Source organism: Loxodonta africana, chromosome 12 (assembly GCF_030014295.1).
Source record: "Loxodonta africana isolate mLoxAfr1 chromosome 12, mLoxAfr1.hap2, whole genome shotgun sequence".
NCBI classification, from domain to species: Eukaryota; Metazoa; Chordata; class Mammalia; order Proboscidea; family Elephantidae; genus Loxodonta; species Loxodonta africana.
This window is the reverse complement of record NC_087353.1, coordinates 29,320,717-29,347,990: the sequence shown is the minus strand read 5'-3', so window position 1 is coordinate 29,347,990 and position 27,274 is coordinate 29,320,717. Positions and strand designations below refer to the sequence as shown.

Below are 27,274 nucleotides of genomic sequence, written 5' to 3'. Positions count from 1 at the left end.
AAAAAGGAGGAACATTAGAGAAGGAATAAATGTAGGTAAAATAAACTATTTTTCTTTGTCTTAATTTGTCAAATAGGTAACTGCTTATTCAAAATAACAATAGCAACAATATATTGGGGGATTATAGGTTATGGATAAGTATGACAATTGACAGCAATGTTACATAGGACAGAAGGGAGGAATTTGGAATATTTTATTATACAGTGTTGGCACTCCCCATGAGTGTTAACTGAAAGTGATCTTAGGTTAGTTGTAAGTGCAAATCCTAGGGCAACTGATATGATAAATGGAGAGAAAATGGAATCATATAAAATGCTCGATTAAAACCAGAGAAGGAAGGAAAAAGGGGAAAGATAAAAAAGAACAAGTACAATGAATAGAAAACTCTTACAAATATGGTAGATATTAATTCAACTATATCAATAATCACTTTGAATGTGAATGTTCTAATTACACTGATTTAAAGACAGAGACTGTAAGAGTGCACGAAAAAGCAAAACTCAACTATGTGTTGTCTGTGAGAAACCCATTTTAAATATAAAGGCACAGACAGATTAAAAGTAAAACAATGAACAAAAATATACCATGTTAGCATGAAAAAAAAGAAACCTGGAGTAGCTATATTAATTTCAGACAAAACTGACTTCAGACTGGGAAAAACAGAAACATTGCACGAGGATAAAGTGGTCAATTCTCCTAGAAGATAAAACAATCCTATATGTGTATGTCCTTAAGAACAGAAAATCAAAATATGTAAGGCAAAAATTGATAGAAGTACAAAAAGAAGTAGATAAATACATTATTATAGTTGGAGATGTCGACATCCCTCCAACAGTAACTGACAAATTCAAAAGGCAGAAAAGTTGAGCTGAACAACACCATCAATCCACTGGATTTAGTTAACGTTTATAGAATACTTTATCCAACAATAGCAAAATACACATATTTCTTAAGCTTACATCACAAGATAGACCACATCCTGGGCCATAACACACGTTAACAAATTTAAAAGAATAAAAATTATACAAAGTATGCATTCGGACCACAATGGACTTAACCTAGGAATCAATAACAGAAAGATAGTTGAAAAATCCCAAAATATCTGGAGACTGAACAATATACTTTTAAATAACACAAGGATCAAGAAGTGTCAAAAAAATAAAAAAATACATTCTGAATTGAATAAAAATACAATTTATCAAAATTTGTGGAATACAGCAAAAAATGATGTTCAGAGGGAATTTATAGTATTGAAAGCATGTGCTATGAAAAAAAAAAAAAGATCCAAAATCAATAACATAAGCTTTCATATTAGGAAACCAGTGAAAGAAGTGATACCTAAAGCTTAAGTTCAGCAGAAGAAAAGAAACCATAAAAATTAGAGCAGAAAAAAATGAAATTGAAGATTAGAAAGCAATAGAGAAAAATCAATGAAACCAAAAGCTAGTCCCTTGAAAAGATCAATAAATTAATAAACCTCTAGCCAAGCTAACCAAGAAAAAAAAGAGACACATATTACTAGTATCAGAAATAAAAGAGGGGCTATCACTATTGATCTCACGGACATTAAAAGGAACAAGAAGGAATATTATGAACAGTATACCACAAATATTACAACTTAGATGAAAAGGACCAATTCCTTGAAAGACACAGTCTACCAAAACTCACACAAGGAGAAATAAATAATCTAAACGATAGCATGGTGGTATGGTGATTAAAAGCTCAGCTCCTAACCAAAAGGTTGGCAGTTCGAATCCACTAGCTCTTCCTTGGAAACCCTATGGGGCAGTTCTGCTCTGTTGTATAGGGTCACTATGAGTGGGAATCAACTTGACAGCTATAGGTTTTTTAGTGAATGGTACCGTATCTAATAAAGAAATGGAATGAATGATTAATAATTTTCCAAAACAGAAAGCACCAGGCTTAGATGGTTTCCTGATGAATTCTTCCAAACATTTAAGGAAGAAATGGTGCAATTCCCTCCAATCTGTTCCAGAAAATAGAAATAGAGAGCAACTACCTAACTCATTCTATGAGGCCAGCCTTATTCTAACATTAAAGCTAAACACGGTATAAGAAAGAAAAATTACAGACCAATATCTCTCATGAGCATAGCTACAAAAATCCTCACAAAATATTAGCAAAATGAATTCAACAAATGTTAAAGTTATATACCACTACCAAGGGCAATTTATTCCAGGTATGTCAGCTGATTCAGCTTTCACAAATCAAGTAATGTAATTCATTGTATCAGCAGGGTAAAGAAGAAAATCATATAATCGTATCAATAGATGCAGTAAGGGATTTGACAAAATTCAACACCCATTCATAATAAAAACTGTCAGCAAACTTGGAATAAAGAATAACTTCCTCAACTGGATAAAGAATATCTCTAAGAACCCTACTGCTAACATCATATTTAATGATGAGGAACTAGATGCTTTTATCCTAGGAACAATGCAAGGAGATCCCCTCTCATTGTTTTATTAGACACTGTAGTGGAAATCTTAGCTAAAGAAGGGAAAATAAATGGTATACAAATTGGGAAAGAAGAAATAAAACTGGCTTTGTTCGCAAATGACATGATCATCTATGTAGAAAATCCCCCCAAATTTATGAAAACACGCACATAAACTCCTGGGACTAATAAGTGATTATAAGGACTAATAAACAAGGTTGAAAGATACAAGGTCAATATACAAAAGTCAGTTGCTTTCCTATATACCAGCAAAGAACAACTGGAATTTGAAATTAAAAACGCAACACCATTTATATTACGCCCTGCAAAAAAAAACTCATTTTCGTTGAGTAGATTCCAACTTATAGTGACCTTATTTACATTAGCGCCAAACAAAAAAGTACTTGTAATATATCTAACAAAACATGTACAAGATCTATTTGAGGAAAACTACTAAAATTATGATAAAAGAAATCAAAGAGTACCCAGATAAACAGATATTTCATGTTCACGACTAGAGAGACTCAATATTGTTAAGATATCACTTTTTTCCAAGTTGATCTATAGATTCAGCATACTTCTGATCAAAAACCCAGAAAGTTGTCTTGCAGATATAGACAGACAGTTTCTAACATTTATATGGAAAGGCAAAAGACCCACAGTAGCCAACACAGAACTAAAATTGGAGAAATGACACTACTCAACTTTAAGTCTTACTATAAAACTACAATAATCAAGATAGTGTGGTATTGGGAAAAAAAAAGACCAATAGATCAATGGGACAGAATAGAGAACACAGAAGCAGAACCACACAAATACAGTTAATTAATCTCTGACAAAAGAGTAAAGGCAACTCAGTGGAGAAAGATAATCTTTTCAACAAATGGAGCTGAAAAACTAGGCATCCACCTACAAAAAAAAAAAAAGGATCTAGACACTGACCTTACGCCATCCACGTAATTCACAAAACTAACTCAAAATGGATTATAGATCTAAACATAAAACACAAAATGATGAACTTCTAGAATATAACATAGGATAAAATCTAGGTAACCTTGGGTTTGGCAACAAGTTTTTAGATGCACCACCAAAAGCATGATCCATAAAAGAAAAAAGCTGATCAGTTGTACTTCATTAAAATAAATAAATTTCTACTCTGTGAAAAAAAAAGGCACTACTAAAAAAAAGATAAGCCACAGACTGAGAGAAAACAAGCACATATCTGATAAAACATTTGTATCCAAAATATACAAAGAACATTTAAAACTCAAAAAAACAAAACAAACAACCTAATTTAAAAATGGCAAAAGACCTGAACAGACATCTTATCAAAGAAGATATACAGATGATAAATAAGCATATGAGAAGATAGTCAATATCATATGTCATTAGGGAATTGAAAATTTAAACAATGAGATATCACTACCTAAAAAAAAAATTATTAGAGTAGCTAAAATCCAATAAACTGATAACACCAAATGCTGGTGAGGGATTCTCACTCCTTGCTGGTGGGAATGCAAAATGGTAGACACTTTGGAAGACAGTTTGACAATTTCTTACAAAGCTAAACATAGTATTACTATATGATACAGCTATCATGCTCCTAGGTATTTACCCAAATGACTCCAAAACTTATGCTCACAAAAAACTTGTACAGAAACATTTATAGCGGCTTTATTTATATTTGCCCAAAACTGAAAGCAACAAAGATGTCTTTCAAAAGGTGAATGGATAAACAAACTGTGGTACATTTATACAGTGGAATATTATTCAGTGATCAAGCTATCAAGCCAGGAAAATATATGAAGGAACTTTAAATGCATATTGCTAAGTGAAAGAAGCCTGTCTGAAAAGGCTGTACACTGTATCATTCCAGCTCTTTGACATTCTGGAAAAGACAAAACTACAGGGACAAGGAAAAGATCAGTGGTTGCCAGGGGGAGGAAGAATGAATAGGTGGAACACAGGGATTTTTAGGGCAGTGAAACTATTCTGTATGACACTGAAATGGTGGATACATGATATTGTGCATTTGTCAAAACCCATGTACAACACAAAAAATGAACCCTAATATAAACTATGGACTTTAGTTAATAATAATGTATCAATATTTACTCATCAGTTATAATAAATGTACTAAACTAATGCAAGATGCTAATAACAGAGGAACCTGTGACAAGAGTTTATGAGAACTCTTTACACTATCTACTCAATTTTCTTTAAACCTAAACCAGCTCTAAAAAATAAATTAAGAAAAAGCATAATGAATATTGCATCCAAAAGCAGGATAATAGCTACGTGCGAGTGAAAATATTTAACATATTTAACATATTTGAAAATACCTAGAGACATATATTGTAATCCCTTTTCTTTTTTTGCTTAGTCTCTAGAGAAAAAAGCCTGTGTGGTAGAGTTATTTCCTTTGTGACTCTCTATAAAGTGAAAGGGGGAGGAGAGGTTGTACAATTAGACATACCAAAGAAACGTCTGGAAGAAGCTGAGGAATTTCCTCCAATGGCCTTCTTTAAGGGTGGTCTAAGAATTCTTATTCTTGGTTTAAGAAGTAAGTAAAAAAAACTAAAAGTATAACTGAACACTGACAGAGAGTTTAGTACGTGTAAGGCGTTGTTTTATGTGCTTTATGTATATTAACTCATAAAGTCCTACAGCTACTACATGAGGCAGGTACACTACTATTGTGATGGCTAAGGTTGTGTGTCACCACTGCTGAATGCCTAATCTGCTAGCAGCAAAGACCAACAGAGTCACCAATATGGCACCGTCTTTGATGTGATCAGCCAGCAACCTGGTGGAAAGTTGATTACATTGGACCACTCCATGAAGGAAAGGGCAGCGTTTTGTTTTTACTGGAATAGACACTTACTCTGGTTATGGATTTGCCTTCCCTGCATGCAAAGCTTTTGCCAAAACTACCGTCTGTGGGCTTACAGAATGCCTTATCCACCATCTTGGTATCCCACACAGCATTGCCCTGGATCAAAGAACTAACTTCATAGAAAATGGGGTGCAGAGGGGGTTAGAAGCTGGCAAAATGGACATGAAAAGAGAGAGTGGAGGGAGAGAGTGGGCTGTCTCATTAGGGGGAGAGTAATTGGGAGTATGTAGCAAGGTGTATATAAGTTTTTGTGTGAAAGACTGACTTGATTTGTAAAATTTCACTTAAAGCACAATAAAAATTATTAAAAAAAAAAGAAAATAGGGTGCTACAATGGGCCTATGCTCATGGAATTCACTGGTCTTACCTCGATGTTCAAGCATTTCAAGAGGTAGCATATCATCAGGAACTGATGGTACTGAAGGAAGAAGTCCAGGCTGCTCTGAAGACTTTCACGAAAAACAAGGCTCAAGGAACTGATGGAATATCAATTGAGATCTTTCAACAAATGAATACGGCACTGGAGGTGCTCAATCGTCTATGCCAAGACATATGGAAGACAGCTACCTGATCAACTGACTGGAAGAGATCCATATTTATGTCTATTCCCAAGAAAGGTGATCCAACCAAATGTGGAAATTGTAGAACAGTATCATTAACATCACACTCAAGCAAAATTTTGCTGAAGATCATTCAAAAACGGCTGCAGCAGTATATTGAAAGGGAACTGCCAGAAATTCAAGCCGGTTTCAGAAGAGGATATGGAACCGGGGATGCCATTGCTGATGTCAGATGGATCCTGGCTGAAAGGAAAGAATACAAGAAGGATGTTTACCTGTGTTTTATTGAATATGCAAAGGCATTCGACTATGTGGGTCATAACAAATTATGGATAACATTGTGAAGAATGGGAATTCCAGAACACTTAATTGTGCTCAAGAGGTAGTTGTTCGGACAGAGCAAGGGGATACTGATTGGTTTAAGGTCAGGAAAGTTGTGAGTCAGGGTTGTATTCTTTCACCATACAGTTTTTTATTCAATCTGTATGCTGAGCAAATAATCTGAGAAGCTGGACTATATGAAGAAGAATGGGGCATCAGGATTGGAGGAAGACTCATTAACAACCTGTGTTGTTCTGATGACACAACCTTGTTTGCTGAAAGTGAAGAGGACTTGAAGCACTTACTTAATGAAGATCAAAGACCACAGTCTTCAGTATGGATTATACCTCAGCATAAAGAAAACTAAAATTCTCTACCTGGATCAATAAGCAACATCATGATAAATGGAGAAAAGATTGACGTTGTCAAGGATTTCATTTTCCTTGGATCCACAATCAGCAGCCGTGGAAGCAGCAGTCAAGAAATCAAAAGACGCATTGCATTGGGTAAATCTGCTGCAAAGGACGTCTTTAAAGTGTTGGAAAGCAAAGTTGTCACCTTGAAGACTAAGGTGTGCCTGACCCAAGCCATGGTATTTTCAATCACATCATATGCATGTGAAAGCTGGGCAATGAATAAGGAAGACCAAAGAAGAATTGACGCCTTTGAATTGTGGTGTTGGTGAAGAATATTGAATATACCATGGACTGCCAAAAGAACGGACAAATCTGTCTTGGAAGAGGTACAACCAAAGTGCTCCTTAGAAGCAAGGATGGTGAGACCGCGTCTTATATACTTTGGACATGTTGTCAGGAGGGATCAGTCCCTGGAGAACGACATCGTGCTTGGCAAAATACAGGGTCAGTGGAAAAGAGGGAGACCCTCAAAGAGGTGGATTGACACAGTGGCTGCAACAATGAGCTGAAGCATAACAATGATTGTAAGGATGGCTTAGGACCAGGCAGTGTTTTGTTCTGTTGTGCATAGGGTCGCTATGAGTCGGAACCGACTCGACGGCACCTAACAACAGCAACAAACCATGTTTCCCATCATTCTGAGGCAGCTGCCTTGATAGAATAATGGAATGACCATCTAAAGACAGAATTACAGTGTCAGCTAGGTGGCAATACATTTCAGGGTTGGGACAATGTTCTCCAGAAGCTGTGTATGCTCTAAACCAGGATCCAATATATGGTTCTATTTCTCCCATAGCCAGGATACATGGGTCCAGGAATCAAGGGTTGGAAATGGGAGTGGCACCACTCACTATTACCTCCAGTGGCCCACTTGCAAGATTTGTGCTTCCTGTCCCCACAACCTTATGCTGTGCGTGTCTTGGGGTCTTAGTTCCAATGGAAGGAATGCTCCCACCTGGAGACACATCACTGATTCCATTGAACTGGAAGCTAAGAACGCTACTTGGCCACTTTGGGCTCCTTATGCCTCTGGATCAACAGGCAAAGAGGGCAGTCACCACATTGGCTGTTGTGATTGATCCTTATTACCAAGAGGAAATCGAATTGATATTACATAATGGAGTTAAAGAAGAGTCTCTGGAATGCAGGATATCCCTAAGGGCATCTCTTAGTACTACCATGCCCTGTGATTAAAGTCAATGGAAAACTATAGCAACCCATTTCTGACATGACTACTAATAGCCCAGACCCTTCAGGAATGAAGGTTTGGGTCAACCCGCCAGGCAAAGCACCATGACCAACTGAGGTGCTTGCAGAGGGCAAAGGGAATACAGAATGGGTGGTGGAAGAAGGTAGTTCTAAATACCAGTTAAGACCATGTGATCAGTTGCAGAACGAGGACTGAAGTTGTTATGAGTATTTCTGCTTTATATGTGTGCATCAAATATTTTTGTTTTCCTCACTTATAAAACATAAGATGTAAACAAGGATAGTGCGTTTTCAGTTGTATGTGTGTTTATTTTAATATAGTAGGTGCAAGTATTACGTATGGTTTAAGGGGATGTATACTGGCACCAAGTTGACAAGAGATGCACTGTGATGGTTAAGATTGTGTGTCAGCTTGGCTGGGCCATGATCCTCAGTGGTTTGGCAGTCATATGATGTTATGATCACTCCCATGATGAGATCTGATATAATGTGATCACCTCCAGGATGGGATCTGCTCTGAGTAGCCAATCAGCTGGAAGGGAGTTTTTTTGGGCATGTGGCTTGCATTGAATATAAGTGGACATTCTGGCAGGGCTCGTGGGCTTTTGCTTGCTCTGGATCCTGCAGCTGGCTCCTGTTCCTCTGACCTCTTGTTCTTGGGACTTGAGCTAGCAGTTTACTTGCCACCCTGACTGCTCATCTTGGGATTCGTCAACCTTTGAAGCCTGTGAGCAAGAGCCCTTCTCTGTGACCTGCCAATCTTGAGTTCGCCAGTCCCTGCGACTACATGAATCAGGAGAAGCCTCTATCCTGATTCATAGTTTTGGGACATTACAACCTCTACAACCGCATAAGCCATTTCCTTGATATAAATCTCTGTCTGTATATATTTGTACTCCTTACTGGTTTTCCTTCTCTAGAGAACCCAGCCTAAGAAAACCAGCATCCTCATTGTAAAGCTGAGAAAACTAAGGCACAGAGGTTTAAATAATTTGCTCGAAGACACACATAGTAAGTAGTGGAACCAGAATTCAAATCCAGAGTTTGGTTCCAGAATTTATGTTTTTTCTTCCTTCCCTTTTTTAAGAGACGTACACACAAACAAGGATATCATTTATAAATGTACAGCACAATGAATTATCATGAAGTGAACACATGTGAGTAAAGAGGTAGACTTCTGGAATACTGAGTCTGTGTCCTTATGTCTACTCTGTATTGCCTCTCAATAGCTTCTTTCCATCTTAAAGTACTTATTATCATTTCATTTCTTATTAAAATTACCATTTTATTTCAGTTTCTATGATTCAGATTCATAGCGTTAACACTTAAAAAGCAATAGAAAAATAAAACAATAAAATAAAAAACCTGAATTTTGAGTTTGTTTTCTTGCTAGAATTTACTTTTTTTTTAAATTAAAAAAATACAAAATAGTTTTGTACTTCTACTAAAGCCACTGGCTTGTTCAATAAAGGAACATTTCAAGCAGCACAGTTAATGCAGTTTTGACTATATGCAAGCTCTTATGCTCTTGTTATAAGTCTGTACTAGAGAACAAGGGGCTAATGGTGAATGATGCCAGAATCCTCTTTCTAGTCTTCTATTGCCAGCCCTTAATACCAAACTATCCTAAATACACCTGAGCAATTCATTTTGGAGCTGAAACTGGTGTGTTTTGGTTCCATATTGAAATTCATGACAAAGTTTCACCTTGTGTCAGTACTTCAATTATTTGAGTACTGAATTATGGTTTGGGGCAATTAGTTTATCCAACCCAGTAGAAGGGGTCTTTCCTGGTTTGCAGAGGTAGAAATACTAGTGTTTTATAATTAGTTTACTATGGAAGAGTTTAGAGAGTAAAGATGGAAAAGGCAGTGCTGTTATATCATTAAGCAAACAGAAGGCTTTTCAACAGGGAGACACATACATATTTAAGTGCTAATGTCTAAAAGCCTAAACCTAAAAGAAGAGCATGTTTTAGCACATATTCTGTATTAAATATTGTTTGAATTGGATTAAGTTTGTGTGTGTGTGTGCATCCAACAGAGATTTCATAAACAAAAACAAAGAAGAAAACCTCTGCCCTGTTTTTATACTTTATTTTTTGGATACAACACTTGGCTAATCATAGAGCATATTAAACTAAAATTTGATTTATAATCATTTTGATTCATCATATTCTATTGGAGAACACATATACTTATTTTTTCTTTATTTTCTGATTAACAGTTGGAAATGATGGTCATAGTTCTCTTTCCTCTCCTCCTTTTCTTCTTTCTTCTTCTCTTCCTCCTTATACCTTTTAGCTTTTGTAATATAAGAAAGAGGGTCATATAAAGGTCACCCCAACCATGATTACCATGGTTCTGTCCCTGCTTAACTACTTATTTTATTCCCTGCCTCGCTTCAATGTTTTCTTGAAGATGCCACTGTAACATACAAAGCAACCCATATCCTGTATCTATATTTTCCCAGGTTATTTTCCAAGGTGTAGGCTAGATAACTTTTTAGAAATTCATTTCTAGAGTCCTTCTGAGTGGTCTCCAGAGATTATGGGTTTAGAGAAGCTGACACGAGATTAGAGTAGATGGGTGATTAACATGACTGTCCTCAGGCAAAATTGCAAAGCAAGCGAAATTTTCTGACCTCCCTTGCTTTCTATTTATGACTAAGTACAATGTAAAACAATAAATATTATGTATATAATGAATGTATCAGATAACATTACAAAGCTAAACATGTATGCTAGTCCTATTTTTTTCCTCATCAGGCATACTTACCTGTGAGAAACTTTTAAATATTAGGAAAAATATTATCATTTAAGAGAACTGTATGGCAACACATCGCAGTGGGTAACTAACGGCCTCTTCCCATGCCTCATTGTTATAGACTTTCCCTGCTTTCTGTGATTTTTGACTTTCTGCAAGACCTTTTCAAAAACATGCTCAAGGGAGTCATGATCTTGGCCACATTTTTCTATCATGAATTCTCCTCATTTAGGTCCCCTGATACATAGAACACACAAAATTCAGTTATGTAGAATGTGACAAATTCATTTATCACAATTAGGGAACATTTTTACTTTTCCCTCTCAGTCTAATGCTAGAGTTGTATCTTCACTTCCTTTGCCTCTGAAAAAGCAGAGCATGATTTTTCTGCACTTTTGGTCACTTTTTTGTTTTCTAGTTGGAACTACTCTCCTGAGACTGCCTAAATCCTCTCTTTTTTTTTTTTTTTTTTAAAAAGACCCACTTTAATTCTATTCTCTGTGAAGCCTTCCTTGTATTCCCTGGAGCCAATTTCATTCCTCTCTGAATTTTTTAAAGTATTTATTTTATATATTACTCAATTGGCATATATTCAAGCCAACAATTAAAAACTGTATTATTGTCTATTGTATGATAGGTCCTAGGTCCAATGCTAAATATTAGAAATACAAAGGTGAACAAGTAAGTGTTCCAAGTCTCAAGGAGCTAATAATTTAGTGTAGAAAACAGTATATATACAACAAAGCATTACATAATTTTGTAAGTACTACAATACCCGCTGCCGTTGAATTGATTCTGACTCACAGAGGCCCTACAGGACAGAGTAAAACTGCCCCATAAGGTTTCCAAGGAGCGGCTGGTGGATTTGAACTGCTGACCTTTTGGTTAGCAGCTGAAAGCTTAACCACAGTGCCACCAGGGCCTCAAGTATTACAATAGATGTTTAAAACGTTATGAAAATAAAGAGGAAAAAGTGATTAGTATGGAGATAAAAGGGAGTTTTACAGAAAACTATAGGCTTATGAAAACCCTGGTGGCGTAGTGGTTAAGAGCTACAGCTGCTAACCAAAAGGTCAGCAGTTCAAATCCAGCAGCCGCTCCTTGGAAACTCTATAGGGCACTTCTACTCTGTCCTATAGGGTCACTGTGAGTCTGAATCAACTCGGCGGCAGTGGGTTGAGTTTTGGTTGTTATAGGTTTATAGGAATGAACTGAATGAAGGTAATTGTAATCCATCAAGAATCAGATTGGCACCACTTCTTCTTGAACCACTTCCCTAAGCCCCTAGACTAGGTTTCGTTCGCTCTTTCCTCAATGCTCCCTGTATATATCCCTATTGTAGCACTTAGCCTATTATACTGAAATAAACTCTGTTTGTCTGTCTCCTCTTCAATACCATAAGTTCCTTGTAAACAATGACTGTGGCTTATATTTTAATTCTTAGTACCTACCACAAGGAGCCCTGGTGGCACAGTGGATAAGTGCTTGGCTGCTAAGCAAAAGGTTGACAGTTCAAACTCTGCAGAACGATGTGACAGTCTGCTCCCATAAAGGTTTATAGCCTTGGAAACTCTATGAGGCTATTCTATCCTATAAGGTCTCTATGAGTTGGCATCAACTTGACAACAATGGGTTTGGTTTATGAGTTGGAGTACCTAGCACAGTGCTTGGCATGTAATAGATGCTCAATAAATGCCTTCTGAATTGAATAACAACAATAAACACAGAATATTTGGGAATAGTAAGTAGAGTGTGGCAGAGTGTAGGAGCACAGGAGATGGGAATGAAGTGGCTGGAATTAGGCCGAAGAATAATCTAGGATAAAGTTGTGAAAGGCCTGATTAGGCTATATAACTATATAATATGCCATATATTGTTAGTCATCTTATACACATATTTCTTGCCTTTCCAGATGGGTTGTATGCTTTGAGGACAAGAATTATATCTTCAATGTCACAGTACAGTCATGCATTGCTAAACTTCCACAATAAGTTCTGTGAAATAGGACATTACATGGTTTGGACATTGTGCGAACATGCCTAAATTATGAGCAATAGCATTCACTGATTGTCCACCTTCATGTTGTTTAATAATTTTTTGTTTCACTTCCAAATCAATACTTCTCCTTTGCCCATTGCTGCTGCAAATTTCTTAGTGGAAATTTCAAACCTCCACTCTCCTCAAATGTTTCATTTTCAACTCTCTTCCCCTTCCTAGAGTAAATAGAAGCCATGGAACCAACACTTGCATACATTTCCTCAGTGAAAGAGATGCAATTCCTCCTGCCTTAGCCCAGTTTCTTCACCTATATTCTAAATCTCAACTCTTCTCATCTTCTCAGGGGTAATTTACACTGTAAAGGAGAGACCAGAAAAAAAAAAAGGTGGCAGGATATGCAAGGACACTATCAGTAAATGTAATAGATTTTTTTTTTTTCATACTGCTTGACCTTTTAACAGCATTTTGAAAATGCGTATCTGAGAAAGAAGTCAAACACCTCCACCTATTTTTCTGACTTCTCAGCCTTTTACTTGTTTGACTACCTCTATTTACGCTGGTATGGGACCAAGGACGTACATGCGGTTGGTCGTTGCCCTAATGGACGTTAAGTGATGCATAACTGTATTTACTTCGGTGTCAAGCACAGATCCTTGCACATAATAGGTGCTCAGCAAATCAAAGGAGAGTTAATTAAATCAAATCTTCAAATGGGAAAATCCACAGAAAACTACTTTGCAGACTATACTATTATTCATTTGTCAACATTTGCTGAGACTGCAGTAAGTCTCCGCATTCTTTCAATCCATTATTTTCCCTGAACTGAACCTATTTCTGAAATCATGAAATGATAAGCAAAGTTAAAATACTGAAATAATTACTTGCATGTGATACATTTTGGACTCTCCACTTATAAAAAGGTATCAAATGAGAAGAAACAAACCTATACCACATTAGCGGTTTCGTTTTTTTTAAATAAAGTTTGCAGAATATGTTTTAGCATCAACATAAAAAAACAAACCCCCAAAATACCAAACTTCGACTCATGGTAACCCCATGTGTTTTGGAGTAGAACTGCTCTCCACAGGGTTTTCAGTGGCTGTTACCTTTTGAAAATAGATCTCCAGGCCTTTCTTCCAAAGTGCCTCTGGGTATATTTGAACTCCCAACCTTTCAGTTAGTAACTGAGAGCTTTACCATTTTCATGACCCAGGACTCCTAGCATCAAAATAGAAATCAGTCTAATTGCCTATCTTTGACCCTAACAGGGCAGATATAACAAACGGCCTAGTTTACTACAGGTAACAACTTTGTAGTGAGAAGTGATTTACATAGTATGCGCTTGAAGTATCCTAAGGTAGAGTTTGATGCAGCAGTATGCTGGAAACTCTTTAACAACCTGCTTTCCAGGGGAAAAAAGTGTCCTGATTCACAGCATTCTCTGATTTTAGTGGTGTAAATATTCCTGCCATGGTCCCCTTCAGGCTACCCACATGAAGTTATTGAAACCTGGGAAGAGATGCCAACAATTAGCTTTCCTAGCTGATTCTAGCACATCAAGGGTTTGATGTTAATAATAAGAATAACAACAACAAAAAAATCCCAAACCTGTTGTCACTGAGTCAATTTCAGCTCACGGTGACTCCATGTGTTACAGAGTAGAACTTCTCCGTCCGGTTTTCTTGGCTGTAATCTTTATGAAAGCAGATCACCAGGCTTCTCTTCCACGGTGCCTCTGGGTGAGTTTGAACCACCTATCTTCCAGGTAGTAAACCTGTTACCATTGAGTCGATTCCAACTCATAGCGACCCTGTAAGACAGAGTAGAACTGTCCCATAGGGTTTCCAAGGAGTGGCTGGTGGATTCAAATGGCCAACCTCTTGGTTAACAGACAAGCTCTTAACCACTTTGCCACCAGGACTCTGTTTTCAGTTAGTAGTCAAGTGGAAATTGTTCGTGCCACCGAGAGACCTTATGGTATCAATAATAACTGTCGCCATTTCAAAAAATTAATAAACTCCTACTGTGTCCAGCACTCTTCTAAATGCTTTAACACGGCTGTCTCGTTTAATTCACACGAATGGCCTGTGAGGTAGATGCTATTTCATAATCCCCATCGACAAGAATCCGTGTCTCAGGAAGGTTAAATTGATTTTCTCGTTATACAGCTTAGTAAAAGTTGATGATAGATTCAAATCTATACAGTCTGATGCCAGAACGTACCCACTCAACTACTGTATTGCTTTCAGGATCAAAATTAAGTTATGCTCAGTATAGTTTTTTAGGTTATATACATATTTTTATCTTAAGTCCTTAAAATTTTGAAATAAGAGGTAGTTTTATGTATTTACAGGTCCAGTTAAATGTTTATTGTGCACCCAAACCAAAGTGACTAATCTTCTCAACAGAAAAATTGTACAAGAGAAAGCAATCTAAGTAAATACAAGTTTCTTTGATTTAAAAAAAAAATTTTTTTTACCTCTCAAAATCTCAAAAATATTCTTGTGAAAGGCTAATTGAAAAGAATTAACATTTTCTAAGAGGTGTTATTTGCAATTGCATGAATTCTAATATGATACAATCTCTTGTTTTTATTTCAGTGACAAAGACTCTTTCAATTGATGCTGAAACTTATTAGGACATCAGTTGGATGAGGTAAGTAGTCGAACATTTCCACCTTATTTTCCAACATTTAGAGATCAGGAGAAAGGCATATTTCTGGCTTGCTAAGTATGCAGAAAACATACCAGTACATGAATCAGGCAGTATTTACATGCAGAAGCGAATAGGGGACAGGTAAAATTGTGTCTAAGATACAAGAGGGAGCCCTGATGGTACAATGGTTAAGAGCTTGGCACTTAACCAAAAAGTCGGTGGTTCGAATCCACCAGTGGCTCTAAGGGAGAAAAAACCTGGTGATCTGCTTTCGTAAAGATTACAGCCTAGGAAACCCTATGGCGACAGTTCTACTCTGTCATATAGGGTCGTTATGAGTTGGAATCGACTCAACAGCACACAACAACAAAAAAAATGACACAAGAAGAATGTAAACTTTGGAATTACTTCAGAAGACTTCAAGTAAGGCCTGCCATTACATTTTAGGCAAATGAACCAGCCTATGTCCAAGACTGGAACTGTAAAAGGGCCTTACATAAGGCCAATGTTAAGGAATGGAGAGAAGTTCAGTGCTGCAGGAAAGCAAGTTGTGTTGTGGAAATAGACACTGAAGCTTGAAAAACAGTTTGGAGCTGGACTTTGAGAAACTTCATATATCAAATTAAGGAGCTTGTATCTTATTCTGAAAAAAAAAAATATATATATATTCTGGGGAATCTGGTGGTGTAGTGGTTAAGAGCTAAGGCTCCTAACCAAAAGGTCAGCAGTTCGAGTCCACCAGGTGCTCCTTGGGACCCCTGTGGGGTAGTTCTACTCTGTTCTATAGGATTGCTATGAGTTGGAATCGACTCGACTGCAATGTGTTTGGTTTTTTGGTTTTATTTTATTCTATAAGTATCAAAGAGCCAGTGGAAGTTCTTACATAAGGAGGTCATAATACCTTTAATGATTTAAGAAGAAAACTCTTGTAGTAGTTAGAGAGAAACTAGTAAAAAGAAGGTCAGTTGATTACAATATTCTCAGTAACAAATGATGAGGGCCTGAACTAAAGCTGTAGCATTAAAAAAAAAAAAAAAAAAACTTAATTTCTGGGTCATAATTGAGGTAGAATCAACAAGATTTGATGAATATGTGGGGATTGGATGTTGGGGAAAGATAGTGAAAAATGGTTAAGAATAACATGAATGTTTCTAGCTTAGAAGACTGACTAGATAATGATACCATTAATGAAAATTGAGATTAAGGTTGTAGTTTACAGTTTAAAGCATTTTCACATAGACTGCTGTCTCATTTAAGGTATTTGCTATAAATTACGTTTTTATTTATTACTATTGCTCTGCTGAAATGTTAATTGCATATGGGAATACTGGCAACATCATGGTTTTCTTAAATATTTCCCTTGCCTAGTGCTTGTCATTAACTTGATAGAAAAGTGCTATTTGTGTTATTTATAGTTGTGTTTGTTTTAAATATTTTTAGTAAGTGATGATATTTTTCTCTCTAGTCCCCCACTTCAGACAACGCCTCGCTGGAAATCCTGGTGATATAATGGTTAAGAGCTATGGCTGCTAACCAAAATATCAGCTGTCCGAATCCACCAGGCACTCCTTGGAAACTCTATGGGGCAGTTCTACTCTGTCCCATAGGGTTGCTATGAGTCTGAATCGACTCAATGGCAGCGGGCTTTTTATTTTTATTTTTTTAAGTCCCCTATATTTGTGTGTGTTTTTTTTTAAATTTGGTTTAAATATTTCTGTTAGTTGCTGTCATTAAGTATTCAAAATATATCTTAATGTGTTTCAGTGTGAAACAAAGTTTTAGGTTAAGCTTATTTATTTACCATTTACATGATTTATTAAAATAAGCAAAAAGAGAAAATTAACGGCTGTGTCAAATATCTGAGCCTACCATGAAACTTAAATGATGTTAAAATCAGTAATACTTAACCATGGTTTCAGGGAACATCTAGCTTAATTCGCATAACATAGTTTATAAAGAAAATATTCTACATTCTGCTTTGGTGAGTAGCGTCTGGGGTCTTATAAGCCTGTGAGTGGCCATCTAAGATACTCCACTGGTCTCACTCCTTTGGCATTTAGTCTACAGGTGAAAATCTTGCTGCTAATATCATGTTAAAGAGACAAAACAAGACCCATTTTAGGGTACCAATTATATCCACCTTACCTAAGCAAGTCAGTTCTTATGGGTTGATCACAGCATAAAACATATTGAATGAGAGTGGAATGTAGACTGGTGGAAAACCTTGGGGGAGAAAGCATTGGAACATAGGATATGTTGAAGTAGAACTTTGAGAACTCACTGATGAACATTCTGAACCACTGCCACATTCTTACTGATAGTGTTTATGAAGTGGTTATCTCTTAAGACTTTCTATAAATTTAAGTAAACCATTCTCTGGAGGAATTTATAAACGAAAATAATAGCAAATGCCTGGAATTGGAATCACGATATATCTGAGTGTTTACAAGATAAGGCTGGTGAACATCTTATTACCTAAAGTAGTGTGATAGTTATATATTGCCACATATGCTCCCATGGGTTTTGAAATCAGGATCCAATTGCACATTATTGCAGTTCTTATAAATTTTTATCACAAGGAACAGAAAACATACCAAATTTGAAACAATCACCAAGGGGATTAAGGTTTTTAAAAATGAAGCAGAAATTCCATGTCCCTTCACTTGCCATGAGGTGGAATTGACTTAATGGAAACAACAAGAATTACATGTCTTTTAATAAACATTTTTACAATAATATTTTTCTTTATGATTATGGAATTCACAAAATCACAAAATTCCCAAACTTGACTGGAAATCATAAATGATTTTTAAGCACAGAAAAGAATTTAAATAAAAATGTTTGTTATTAGGTTTTAGTCAGAACTGTATTACAATAAATGAAATATATCCAATATATAACTATTACCTTTAAGTAATTTTATTCACCTTATTGGTGAAGAAAATCCTACAGCACAAATGAAAACTATTTTTTTTACACTCTTAAGTGAAGATCAGTAATTATCCAGATAATAATTTCCACACAGTTGTACCAGCTTTTCCCTGACATTTTCAGATTAAGTACCCGGTGCCTTCTTCCTCCAAAACACACTTTATTAATGAAGTGGAAACCTGATTTTCAGTACCACTGGGATGATTAAAAGCGTTAAAAAAAAAAAAAAAAGTTTTTACAGGACGGGTAGTTTTGGTCTGGTGCTGAGAGAAAGAACTACACGATTTTACCGTACAAGGCACTCGAGCAACTGTGGAGAAGTCGCTTCTGAGGAAAACACAGAATTTTAAAATTTTCAAAATGAAGTGATTTCCAGTCACAAATTTACAAAAAAGAGAAAGATTTTGACTTTTCCCCTTACTTTTATTATCTATCTAAATGAGGGAAGAAAATATCTACATCTACTAAAGTCTCGGCATTAGCGAGAGGCTCTAAAAATAGACAAACGGCCCCAGGCTCTCGGATGCGCTTGGTGAGCGGGTGGGCGGGGCGGGGCGGGACCGAGGCGGGGCGGTGGGGGCGGGGCCGGGGTGGGGCGGGGTCGGGGCGGGGCTGACTTGGATACGAGGGCGTAAGTCAGGCTTCGAGGGGCGTGTCAGGGGCGAGCCCGAGGTGTGTCAGGAAGCCGGGCAGACTCGCCCTGCGATTGTTAATAGCCTGGAGCCTGGCGAGGAACGCGGACTGGTCCCTCGCGGACTGGTCGCTCCAATTCGCTGTCATGTCGCTCCCGCGCCCCGCCCTGCAAGTTGCTGAACTCAGGCGGCTTGCCTCTTCTCTACCGCCTCCTGAGGGCCCTGATTGCCAACCGCCCAGTAGCAAGAGGCTCCGTCGTGAGGAGCCTGGCGGTGTCTCTGAGGCGAGGTGGCGGCTGCCTTTGGTGCCTCGCTTGTCTGAGGTAGAAAAAATCTGGGAGTTGCCACCCAGACCCTTTAAGGCACTCCTTGTTTCAACTAATGCGAATTTTGATTACTCCACAGACTCCTGTGTGGAGAAATCAGTCAGTGGGAGGCAGACATGTCATCTGGGATGCCAAAATAGCAAATTTCAGATGAATAGCTGCTTGCAGTCACTTCCCTCACAAAGTTTTCATTCTGGTTTGAGGGCTTCAGGAAGGTCTTCTGAACCAGTACCTAATGAAAGAGACGTTTTCAGCCTGCACAACAGCGACAGATCTAAAGCAGAGGTTAGTCAACCTCTGTCCAACACCTCCGTACATGATACACATAGAATTAAGAACGTGAATGGAAAACAATATTTAGTCCAAGAGACCAACAATAGTCAGAAAGACAATAGATATATAAAACAGGCAGAAAATTCATTTTTAAATGTTACCTTTTACAAGGAAGCTAAAGCAACACCTCATGAAATTAAGAACAGATGTAAAGCTGACAGTGTTATGCCATCAGATAAAAAGGAAAATAACATTTTAGCAACTATACTAAAAATATCAGAATCTTCAAACCAGCCCAGCTTGGAAATTGCCAAACCCTGCTATTTTAGAGATAATAGCACAATAAGTATCCCTGAGCTTCCAATCGATTTAAATAGCAAAATGTCCTCTGTCTATTTAAAGGAAATAGCAAAGAAAAAAAATGACAAAAATGAGGCATATGTTAGAGATTTCACAAACATCTACTGTTCTCAAAATAGACCTGATGTTAAGAAGCAAAAGTTACAAAATAATGATAATATTGTGGATGTAGAAAATACCTTTTCTGAGTATTACGAAAGTAACCACCAATCATTCAGCAACCAAATCACTTGCAAGAGAAAAAAAGACTCCATCACTTTCAACTACTATAACCACAATAGTATCAAGTGTGATGTAAGAGTCTATGAGAAGAATATCCCTATGATACTAGAAAATGTAAAAGAAGCAGAAATAAGCCTGGACAGTTGCATACCTACCAAGTTGGAAAAATCTCAAAGCTGGGGCTGTAACACTAGATATATTTTGAAGAGAAACAGGGAAAGTTGTTGGGCTATGAATAATTGCAAGACTAAATGTGAAAATATGAAAATAGATGGGGCAAAATTACATTTGCAACAATTATTAGAAATAGACCTTTTAAACAAGGAAGATTATCACAATATAAGAGCCATGAACACATATGAAGAACCATCAAAATCCTTTATGATAGGAATACTGGGTAGTCAAAAAGCTTTAATAAAAATTGTTTGCTTACATGGCAAAGAAGAAAATGATAATATGCTTCAGTTGAGATATTATACTACACAAAGACGCTTACATTTAAGCAACACTTTTGAAAATTTCAGTACAGAAATTTTTTGTTTTCATAAAAATATTTCAGGAAGTCAAAAAGATAGTAGTATTTTAGCCTGGCACGAAGCTTTGAAGTGCAAAAAGAAAATTGAGATTCAAAATCTAATAACCAGGAATATGAATATTGATAGAAAGAATGATGATTTAAGCACATATACACAGACCAGTGTTCCAGAATCTCTAAATATTATATTGAAAACCAACAGTAACCTTGACTCTTTAACAAAAATTGAAAATGAGGTTGAATTAGAAGAGGAATGCATTTTCAAATGGATAATTTATTTGAATTATCTGAAAATTATCGTAGTAGAAAATCATTCTGCATATCTAATAAAGATTTTAAATTTTTCATGGATATTAGAAGATAATATAAGACCCATGTTAAAGAAAAGAAAACTATTTCAAACTGAAGAAGTTTTTGAAGAATCTAAGAAAAAAACCATCAGTTCCTTCAATATGACTGCTAAAAACATACATTTTCCAATTTTTGAGACTTATGAAAAAATTCCTCTTTTAATGGACTTTGATGATATGGATGACATTTTTTTGACAAAAGTAATTAATTACAAGGATAATTGTCCTGAAGGTGTCATGAATGTGGAAAACTGGGCCAATTTTAGTCCTATTACTCTTAAAAAAAATGTTAAGAGTGACCCTCAGTTTATTCAGAACTACCAAAGACACACTAATGAAAAATTTTATGAAATAAGTATGCACAGCCAAGATTCAGACAGTGAAAGAAATCAGGAGCATAATAAGATCACTAGCTTTAATTCTGAGTGCATATCTGAGGATTTCTTTAGCTTTAATTCTGAGTGCATATCTGAGGATTTCTTTAAGGTCAAGCTACTGGCCATTCCGGCAAGCCACGTAACAACATGTGGTCAACAAACCAGTACCATGACTATAACTCAGGTGCCAAATTTTGGGACCTTGCTAAGTGAAATTAAAGAAAAAACATGTGATGTCATTTTGAAGGAAGAAATGAAAACCACGTCACAAAGTTTAACAAAGATTAACCAAGTTCTTAAACATATTAAGATGGAAAATGAAGAGAAAGACAGTTTTTCTTTAATGGATAGAATGTTTTCTGTACAGTCAGTTTCATTAACGAATATAAAAATCAATGTGGAAGATTCTATACAGACAAACCAAATATATGTTAATCAAAACAATGTTGCTGACAGAAATGAATATGAGAGCATTTTTCAAGGAAATGAGTTAGCTAATTCAAAGCATTTTCATCCAAAGAATGACTCTACAGAATGTGTTAATCACCACTTTGAAATTGATTTGAGTGCAGGGAACAATGAATGTTTTCAGGACTTAACTGCTAAGTGTTTATCAACAGAAGCGTTGACAATAGGAAAAGATTTTGAAATGAGGAGTAAATTTGATTTAGTACTTGAAGAACTTCATCTGTTTCATGAAATTAGTAAGGAAAAAGAAATTTTAAGCACTGTGGAAACAAACAACAGGCAAGAAAATTACTCTGGAGAAAGTAATGATGCTGAGGAGGTAGAAAAGGAGATAAAAAAAGATTTCAAAGTGGTTACAGTCAACAAAATGTGTGCACCTTCTTTGCTGTGTGATACTAGAGAGAGAGCAGGTCCTAACATGCATAAAAGACACCAAAGTTCATTTAAGTGGAAAACAGAACCCAATAGTGGAGAGCAGGAAGTTCCTAATCAATATTGTCCAAGAACATCAGAAAAAGAATTACTCTATTCTACTTCTGAGGAAGGTATGAAATTAGTTTTAGAATGTTCTTTCTCATGATAGAAAAAAAATTGCTGCTCTTTTCCTCTGTAGGCCAAATATATAATTTTGGCAAAAAAGAAGATAAAGTATAAGACAATGTTTATTGATGCACCTTATTTTCCCATAAAGAGCTGTCCAAACACTAAATAATATATTGAAGTCAAAGGCAGTGCATTATTAAATTTTTAAAAGGAGATTTGAAGAATCCTGTTTTATTTCTCTAAGTATTAGGAGCCAAATGAACATATTTCTGAGAAAATAATTTGTTGTATATTTTTATATAAAAGTTAGTTATTGCTGTAATAGGTGGCACTGTGGTTAAGGACTCAGTTGCTAACCAAAAGATTGGTGGTTCGAACCCACCAGCAGCTGCGTAGGAGAAAGATGTGGCAGTCTGCTGCTATAAAGATTATGGCCTTGGAAACTCTATAGGCCAGTTCTATTCTGTCCCATAGGGTTGCTGAGTCGGAATCGACGACTCCATGACAGTGCGTTTGGTTTGTTTTTGTATTGCTATAATATATTGGTCTTTATTTTCAGAACGTGAAAAACCCTTACCTCAACGGCCTACTTTGTTTTCTGAGGAATTTAAAGAAGAAAACTGCAATCATTTACTGAAGGAAGGTAAGATGTTTAAGGTATTTTCTAAGATGAGTATTGCATTATTTTTAGCATGAGGGAAATATAGATACTTAGGATGTTAGGAAATGAACACAAAAGTTTAATACTTTGTGAACATTTATAAATTTACTGATGCGTTTAGAATATTACTAGGAAATGCACTCTGTGAAACTGTGTTCAAATAATTGCAGTGATGTATTTTAATTAAAACTGTGTTAAACTAGGTTCATACGTGATTAGATAGGTGTCTAATGTAATCAACATTAATTGGCAAAACAAAAGTAGCATTTGTCTAAGTTGAATTTCCGCTAATGAGATGTCACTTCCATTATAGATTATCAGTGTTCTCTATACCTTTTGTTGTTAAAGGACTTCTTATATAGACATTTTATTTTGTAAATTAAAAAAAATAGTATCATTAGGAGTATTAACACAATTTATGAGTATGGCATTTAAACCTTTGATTACTATTTTAAAGAAATAACTAAACAACTAACCCTCTTTTTTGCCTAAGAGGTCTACAATATCAGAATAAAAAAAAATATAGACTAAATACCATTCTAATTTGTAATACTAATTGGGGTGAGGTAGGAGTAGGCTTGAAATTAGGGTACCTAGGAAAAGTTATAGTTTGATAAAATATGTCTGGTATTACACAAAACTAGATCAAGGACAAATAATGACGTAGGTGAAATGTATCTACCAAAACATTTTCAGGGATGCATCATTTCTCAAAACATTTTTCCAGAGCTTCTCATCATGAGTAAAATGCTGTTCCTGGTCTCTTTATTCAGTTGCTTCAGAACTTCATCTTCTCCTTCTTTCTTAGACTACAATGAAATGATCTTAAAAATTAACCTATGTCCTCAAAAGATTAAAGGCCCTCAGGTAGTGTCTTTCCTCTTGAATAAAGTGAATAATTCATGAGACAAACACAGGGGTGGCAGGAATTAACCTAGAAAAGACAGGGGTTGCTTCTTCTACGACAGAAAAGAAGGAAGGAATTGGCATTTTGGAACATAATTTGATATGGAATACAGGAAGATTAGGGGGATTACAGAGCACATACTCATATTGTCATCATAATGTGTGAGTTCAGCCAGAATTATTTAATAGTATTTGTAGCATAGTAGATTTGGATTCACTTTCAAAGTATATATAAATGAAATGATCTTCCTAAGGTTGTTAAAATCTGTACTGTAACTGAAAAGTTGAGAGATATTGGGAAGTGAGGTTAATAAGAATAGACTGAATCTCTGCCTAGGCAGAGTGTGTGCCTGCTTTTACGGTGTGATTTTAAAGGCATCAGAAAGATCCCAAGTGTCCCGAAACGTTCTTGTGCCTATCCAATTGTTATCATGATGGTTCCCCTCTTAATTAATTTAGAGTTTCTACCACTAAAATCTCCAATGCATTTTCATACTCTCTCTCTCTCTCCCTCATCTTCTTTTCCCTTTTCCTGATTCCTGTCTTCTTCCTGTGGTGGGGAAAAAGCGAGTATTTGAGCCAGGCCCTTTATGTGCCATTTAGACAGTGCTTCTGTAACTTCAATGTCTGTACGAATCACCTGGGGATCTTGTTAAAAGATTCTGATTCAATTGTGGGATGGGCTCTGAAATTCTACATTTCGCAGGAGCTCCCAGTAGTTGTAGATGCTTCTAGTCTGTTGGCCACACTTTTAAGTTGCAAGCATTTAGAAATATATTGGTCTTTATTTTCAGAATGTGAAAAACCCTTACCTCAAAGGCCTGCTTTGTTTTCTGAGGAATTTAAAGAAGAAAACTGCAATCATTTACTGAAGGAAGGTAAGATTTAGAAAACAAAGTATTATTTCTAAAAGACCACTAATTTCCAGACTCTTTTTCTTCTTTTTTTTTTTAATAAACACTGGCTTTTAAAATAAATAATTTCTGGTATTACTCTTGAAAATTTAGAATTACAAAGCAATAAATTAATCCAGGATTTTTTTTTTTTGGTATAACAATAATAAAAGGGATCATAATTTAATACAAAGTAGGAAATTCAAGGAGATAAAGAAGCATATCCTTGCAATCGCAATTTAAGGACATACGGTTTACAAATTGTCTGCTGTTGGCACAAAAGGGTTCAGTCATTTCCTACCCATTGCAAAATTACCTGAAGTATTTATTATGTTGGAATATGAAAGAGGAAAGCTATACTTTGTGAAAGTAATCAAATAGATTATTAATCATGGCTTTGTCCTGAAGTAATAGTCTTAAAATAAAGAAGTATAAAATAAAAAAAATACCTGGAACTAGTATATATTAGATATGATCTAACAATTCCACTTTATTTCAAAAATTCCTTTCGTTTAATTTTTTTGGTCATTTCTAGCAATAAAATGCTACCACCATTTTCTTACTTTTTATAATTAATGTTAAAGTTTAAGGCTGAATAAAGAGTCAAAGACGGATTTATAGCTATGTTGCTGTTGTTTCCCCCCAATTTACATGTAATTTTAATTTTGTATTTTATTCATTATTATTTACATAGATACACAGATAGATTCTGTTTGGTTCAACTGAGTAGAAATCATGCTGTTTACCTTTTGTCAGATAAAACTTTGGGTTGATTACAGTGTTTTTAGTATGATGTGCTATTATATTAAGGTCATATTACTTCACTAAAACCTGACTGAAATTCTAACTTTACATATGGCCCCATAGTTTAAAAAAAATCTCTGGAAGTTAGAGGTATTGTTGTATTTTATTATCAAGGGCAGTTGATCTTATCCTTCTGGTTAACTGATTTAAGAACAGATGCATCTCCATGAAATATTTTGTATCTCTTTAAAAATAATGTAGTGTAATGTTACATAAAAACCTCAGAATCAGAGCCATTTATTGACGCAAAACAGAGGAAATACATCTGAGCTCTATTATTGATAAAAATTTCTGTTAGAAGCCAAACATAACCATTAACAATATAGCATTGTTGTTCGGCTTCTAATAGACAAATGACATGGTTTTTAAAGATTTTTTTTTTGTTAAGTCTGACTGTCTGGAATGCTGGGCAAGTTAGTTACCTTTCCTGTGCTTAGATTTTCACATTTTAAAAATTGGGACAGGATTAAGTAAAATAGTTCATTTAAAGCACTTAGCACAGTGCATGGCACATAGTAAATATTCAGTAAATGTTGCTAATATTATGATTAGAAATTTGTTAACATTTTTAAGCATAGAAACTATTGGTCATTTTTACTCTCTCACATACTTTTATCATCTTATATTTGTAGGTAGCCATTTTTCCCATGGAATTTTAAGAATACATCCACTTAAGACGTGCAGTCGACCAATCAGAATTGGTTTGTCAAGAAAAGCTAAACTTAAACAACTTCATCCTTATCTGAAATAAATATGTTACAAGAACCTGAAAGAAGATATTGGAAGTTTATGTTTTAAAACATCTGGAAATGTTTTGTTGCTTTCTTTGAACAAATGTTTTTTTTCCAGTTTGGGGGTTTTGGTCTTTATTATAAAGTACAAAAAGTTTATTTTTTGTGAAGCCAATCTATTACCCTTAAATACTATAAAATGTTTCATTGATGTTTTTGTATCATATTGACAATATAAATATTAAAGGACTTTTATTATCTCATTAAGTATGTCAACTGATTATTTTTCTTAATGTACATATATGATCTTTCTGTGGAGAAGATTGATAGCCATTATGGGTTTCCCAAAAATATCTATGATCTAAAAAAAAAAGATAATGAACCACTGTTCTAATATATTCCCCTCATTTTTCATTTTTCAGATGAAACGATAGAGGTGCACATAGGGTGTGTAAATTTTTTAAGATCACATGGTTAAGACTGGGATTGAGGCTTTCTCCTACAGCCTTCTTTCTGACTTTTCCCTGCATTTTTTTTCTAATCTTTTATTTCCTCTTCCAGAATCTATTTATCTTTGGCCTCTGGGCAGAATTGTGATCATGTAGTTAATATCTATTATTTTTCATTTATGGAACAAACATATTTTAATATTTAGTATATGCTAGGAATTGCGTTAAGCCCAATGATAGAGAGACATGGATAAGACCTTGCCTTCATGGAGCTTATTTTCTATGCTTGAGGTTGATAGAGAACTAAACCTTTGCTGTCCAGTTGATTGTGACTTATTATCGACCCTATAGGACAGACCTGTCCAATAGAGTTTCCAAGGAGTGCCTAGTGGATTCGAACTGCTGGCCTCTTGGTTAGCAGCTGTAGCACTTAACCACTATGCCACCAGAGTTTCCAGTAGAGAAATATGTAACATTTAAAAGTAATCACCAGTAGAATAAAATATATTTTTCAAAACACCAGACAGGTAAATAG

At 35.7% G+C, this 27,274-nt stretch overlaps 1 protein-coding gene across 1 annotated transcript in view; it reads left to right on the top strand.

The window, feature by feature from the left end:
* The first annotated feature begins 18,931 nt into the window (after window positions 1-18,931).
* RAD51AP2 (RAD51 associated protein 2) overlaps window positions 18,932-27,274 on the top strand; it is a 132,135-nt gene continuing 123,792 nt past the window's right edge. The window contains 3 exon segments of the mRNA XM_010591933.3: window positions 18,932-22,297; window positions 24,657-24,740; window positions 26,192-26,344. Coding sequence (XP_010590235.3) covers window positions 18,988-22,297; window positions 24,657-24,740; window positions 26,192-26,344 — 3,547 coding nt within the window. The 5' untranslated portion in view covers window positions 18,932-18,987.